The sequence below is a fragment of the Vanessa cardui genome, chromosome 17, assembly GCF_905220365.1.
Source record: "Vanessa cardui chromosome 17, ilVanCard2.1, whole genome shotgun sequence".
Taxonomy (NCBI): Eukaryota; Metazoa; Arthropoda; class Insecta; order Lepidoptera; family Nymphalidae; genus Vanessa; species Vanessa cardui.
In genome coordinates, this window is record NC_061139.1 from 5,932,233 (window position 1) to 5,937,675 (window position 5,443).

General features: G+C 32.6%; 1 protein-coding gene across 1 annotated transcript; it reads right to left on the minus strand.

Moving 5' to 3' along the window:
• Positions 1–3,133: 3,133 nt before the first annotated feature.
• On the minus strand, positions 3,134–5,222 carry LOC124536848 (clavesin-2-like). Its single transcript, XM_047113486.1, has one exon. The coding sequence runs from the start codon at positions 5,116–5,118 to the stop codon at positions 4,126–4,128; it is 993 nt and encodes a 330-aa protein (XP_046969442.1). The 5' UTR covers positions 5,119–5,222; the 3' UTR covers positions 3,134–4,125.
• Between the last annotated feature and the right edge of the window lie 221 nt (positions 5,223–5,443).

Genomic DNA, 5,443 nt, shown 5'->3' on the forward strand with positions numbered 1-5,443 from the left:
TTAACTCCTATAAAAATATTTAGGTTTCACGTCATACGATAGTTTCTGACGAGATGTTCATAGTTACAATATTAGAATTTTTAGAATATTTAATTATTAGAACACTATTAGTCTGACTCTGTTTAAGTTGCGATTTATAGAGAATAATTTTCTTTCAATATTGCAATTGTAATAGGAAACTATCGTTTATACAATGGTATCTAAAATATATACTAAATATAATATACACTTCAAATATACACTTATACCTTTATATATCGGATCCCGACATTAATTGAATCCCTAAATGAAAGCAGTTGGTAAAAGGAAGCTAAATCAATATTCTGCGTATTGAATAACATTAGCGGGCCATTACAAGGCTTTGCAGAGGATTAAAATATTAAGTGTCGATGGGTACGTACGTCGTACCTTCCGTTGGGCGCGCAGCGGAAACGAGCCTCGTGACTCACATGAGTTACACGTAGGGCGGCTATTATTCATAATTTTAATCCAGGAATTATATTCTCTAATACGATGTTATTAAACACTTCATATATATAGCCAGTAAGTTATAATCTTACTAAGTGCAATCATCGTTGGCGGTCTTCACGTCTGGATTGCAAAGACGCAAACTTGTATTATTAGAAACTTATGTCGTTATTAAATTATATTGTAGCCATGCAATAATATTATATGCTATTGATTTCTTTAAGGTAAAGCATTCAACGGATTCATCAAAATTCAATACCTAATTACAAAACAAAAAGTCAATGAGGCATAGAAGCAAAATCATTTAAAAATTAAATAATTTGTGTTTATTTGAACAAATCGGACTTTAACTCAAATAAAACGTGAACCAGAAATTAATTAGATTAAGAGCATTAAAACTGTTACAAGCATGCGTATCACTGTGTGTTAGCATTGTGAGGCTATTGAACTGACTTGCTATTTGTTTTAAAATACTGATAAAATATATAACTAGTTTAAATTAATAATTATTCATAAAACTGTTAATTCAAATAGCACTGTCTAATTCAACATCAGGAGACACACGGACACAGGTACTTCAAAGGCGAATTCAAATATTGTTTTGTTAAAGGCTGCTCATCCCACACTATATGGGATAATATTATTAACTAAATTAAAAAACTTAAATAATATGAATGTTTTACTAAACGACGTCAAATTGATTATAACATACAATTTAGAAAAAGCTCTGTATATAATATTATTAATAAGTTAATTTTTCAGTTTCATTTGATTTTCAATTAATCGAAACAAAAAGACACAAATTCTTAACGAAGTTAAATAATAATTATTACTATTGTGTTATAGTAATAATTATTATTTAACTTCGTTATTATTAATATTGAAAAAAAATTGGTTACGATGTCTGGGATACCTGAGACAACGGCTAAATATCCTAATAAGTTAAAATATCCTTAAAAATATAATGAGATGGTCACTCTTGTTTTTGCGCCAGTCATTGGCCATTGTCTACCGCGCGCATCATAAACTGTGACCGACCATTTGTGCCATATAATAAACATGTCACTCACAAGTACTAACACAATAGGAAACTTACCATGATATTTATAGTGGAAAACTCAAACTATAGGTGTATGAAACGTTCTGATTAAAACTAGTTACATAATAAGTAACACCAAATTATTATTAACACTCATCCCCGATATCAATACTATTTGTACATACACTTCAAATTATAAGGCTTATCTTCCTTATAATTTTATGTGTACAGTAGATGTAACAGCTAGTAAATTTAGGTACTCTGCAAAAAAGGTTTATACACCAACCTACTTTCAATTCGAGCTGGTGGCATGCGACATATAGCAGACCTATGTATGATATGGTTTTAGGTTTACTTACAAAGTTTTTCTCAACAAGATATATAAAATATAATTTGGCACCTGTAAATTCGCTGCTTGCTCGGAGTTGAATTTAAAGCAGAGAATGGTAGTCGTCGTACAAAGTATACCATTTTTGTTTAAACAAAAAAAGATAAATTATAAAGAAAAATTTTAAACAAGTCTTTCATCTAGTCGCAAAGAATTGTTTTTAATTTTTCCTAATATATCTATAAACAGGTTTTGGAAGCAAAATGTTTTAAATAACGGTTCTTTTATAATTAAACCCATTAAAACATTCCTATAAAAAATTGGCTCAAAACACTCTCGGTATATCGTTAATATATCTCGATTATAAATTAGTTACTTAGTCATTAAAAGAAGTATATTATTTTTAAAGACATTGTATACCATTTCTTGAAATTGTTTGTAATGTTGTAGAAGGTAAAAAGATATTACGCAATTGGAATTTTAAAGTTATATAGCTTAGAGCACTCATGCTAAGTTTGATTAGATGGGTTTCGTGTATTCCATTGATTATCACATTTATTCATTCGTACTTCTCTGACCAAAATGTGTTCTTCAATATTACAATTCCGTATTAAATCGATATTTTGTTTATCACCTTTTATGACTATTAATTAGAATTTTTGTAATTCGATTGTATTTGTCATGTATTTTTGAACCAACGAAATCGAGACATTATGGCGAATATAAATCGCCATTTTGTTTTACTAACATTAATTAACAAGTACAGGTAAAATTGTCTGGATATATATGATATAAGCATCAATTACTCTTAACCATCGTGTGTTGATAAAACTCACAATACAATTTTATATCTGAGGAAATATAGCTTTGGATTTTGAGTGACTAAACGCACTGTCATCGTGATTTATCGATTTTTTTTCAAATATCATATGTTTTTATATTCACTTTATATCGAACCAGTTACTATTTTTACTAGTGTCTTTGAAGCTATAGACAAATTATTATCAATGTGTTCGACTATTTTTAATTTATGTCCAAACTAAATGTTTAACGTAGATATCTCAATGTCGTAACACGCTTTATCTTTAGTTTTGTTAATACGTTTTAAATAACAGGTAAGTGGTATTGTATAATTAATAATTATTGATGTAAAATTAAAATTGTGCATACTACATGGGTTTCATTTTTAATTTTTTTATATCGTAATAACGATTATTATGATCATCGGTTTTTATATATTTGTTCAAATATAATAATGAATGAAGCGTATAATTCATAAGTACATTAAAACAAAAAGATTTTTATATCCATTATGTTTATTCAAAATATAATATTAGATACGAAATATCATGTTGGACGTATATTCAAGGACGATATAAATAATATATCAGTGTCACATTGGAAATTGGTCTCGATTTAGTAATCTCATTTAGTGGACGGATCAATACAGACTAAAATTATCTCGTTCTAAGCATGTTCGAAGAGAGCATTTGCACACGGCAGGAGAGCTAACGTATAACACTTTAATAGGTTATTCCATTTTACATTAATGTCGATAAAAATACATAAGTAATACTGTTTTTTTAAACATGCACCAAAACATTTTAACTTATCAATAATATAACACTAGACATACAGATATTTTACAATGTTTATATCCACATTAAAACTTACAGCTTAAATAATAGTAAATGCGCAACAAGCCTCGCAAAATTATCAAAGCATAATTACCTATCTACATTTTTTCTTTCCGCCTTAGTCAAATTATTGTCATGAGTCTTCCGCAAGAGATAGTACAGTTACACATCAGTTAAAACTACAATTAGAGATGAAATAAATATTATATGTGAAAGTTTCATGTGTCTGGAATGATTGGACTTGAATTAATTACAAAATATCAAAAGTTGTAACGGTTATTCTCGCTCGTCCGTTCGGCGAGAGCAGTGGATGGGTTGTTCTTCTCTTTAAAATATGGATGATTCATTTTAATATAAATGTCACAATGGTGAGTAGCATTAAATTTCCATTGATCGAAGAAAAATATTCTGAAAGGTATGTTCATAAAACTTAAGACCCAATTCAATGAAATGAAGTAATGTTATTATTAAATATATTTCATTTCCGAATTTGGTTTGGTCCATACAATGCAATGTAAAAATAATAAATTAGTAATTCACTTGATATCACAAAATGCATGCACGTAGCACATACTCGTGAGTATGAATCGACACGCCCCGATGGCGGCCCGGCATAGCTGTCCAATGCATCCATGTTGGATCACACGACTTAGTCAATCTTTATCACGAAGTAACTCAGACTTAGCACTTTTTTCGCTTCCATTAAATGAAAAGTTGGGACTATCTTTTTGTTTATACGCTTTGTCAAGTTTGGCAGCGGGGAGATCGTTATCTACTGGCGCAGCTGTTCCTATTACGGGCACTGGTTTCGAATCTATATTTTCACAACGACAAAATTCCTGAAGCCAGTATTCAGAGTTGTAGGAGGGTCCTTCTCCTCCTAACTCTGCAGGTAAAATATCCAACGGCAGTGAATCGTGTAATGTGGATAGATTGTTTCCATGTAACATTATTCTTTCCCGGGTTTTTGCTTTAAGATAAGGTTTAATTACTGCGAGTGCCGTTTCCACATACCACGGTTGGCCGATGAAATGTATGCTTTTAAATCGCACTGGCATACTGTCTTGCAAACAGTCAATCATCATTTTTAAAACTTTTGCTTGTAAACTACACGATTGCTTAAACGTAAACTCTGTCCAGTCAACAATAATAACATATCCGTTGGCTTGATTTTGTGATTCGGTGAGGGTGCGTTCCAACGTAAGAAGTAAGGCTCTGAACACGGAAAGTAGAGGGCACGCATGTGGAGTCCAATTAGAAGCAAACATGAGGAGCACACAGCGACCGCGCCGGTCACGTTGCGCCAGCACGCCAGGCAGTCCATCGGCGAGAGCGCGCAGTACGCCTCCGTCTGCTGTGGCCCATAGTTCAGGATGTTCCCTGCGATGTTGATGATATCGCACTAGTAACTCGAAACTTTGCTGCACATCATGCTTTCGTGCGTACAAAAACCGCCGCAAGAAGTTGTCGTCTTGACAACGGCTTTTATCCCGAAGGGCTAAGTTGAGACTTGAATCGACTGCTTCTTTGAGGCCATCGAGTGCACGTTGCCTGTCACTGTCTGTAAGTCTTTTTCTAGACACGTCACAAAGGCGTTCATTTTGCATCTGGTGTAGTCTCCAGTCGTACTCGACATACTCGTTCATGTCTGGGCTTAATATGAGTCATGCGTCCTTTCACTAATGTATCGGTGTGTTGCGCGCGCGCCGCCTAGAGCTCGAGGCCGACTGCGCACCGTGTTCGCTCCGCGCGCCGCCGCCATCACGGTCTGTTCATTAAACCGCACTATGCTGCGTTTGCACTTACTTGACGTTCAACTTGCTTCTTAAAAATTAATACATAGATAATTTCACGTTATATTTAATTACATTTTAATATTGGGTAATGTATATATGTAAAATAATGATATTTAATAAACACCTAATAATTATTTTATTTTCATATAAAGTGATTTCAATAGTCAAATTATTT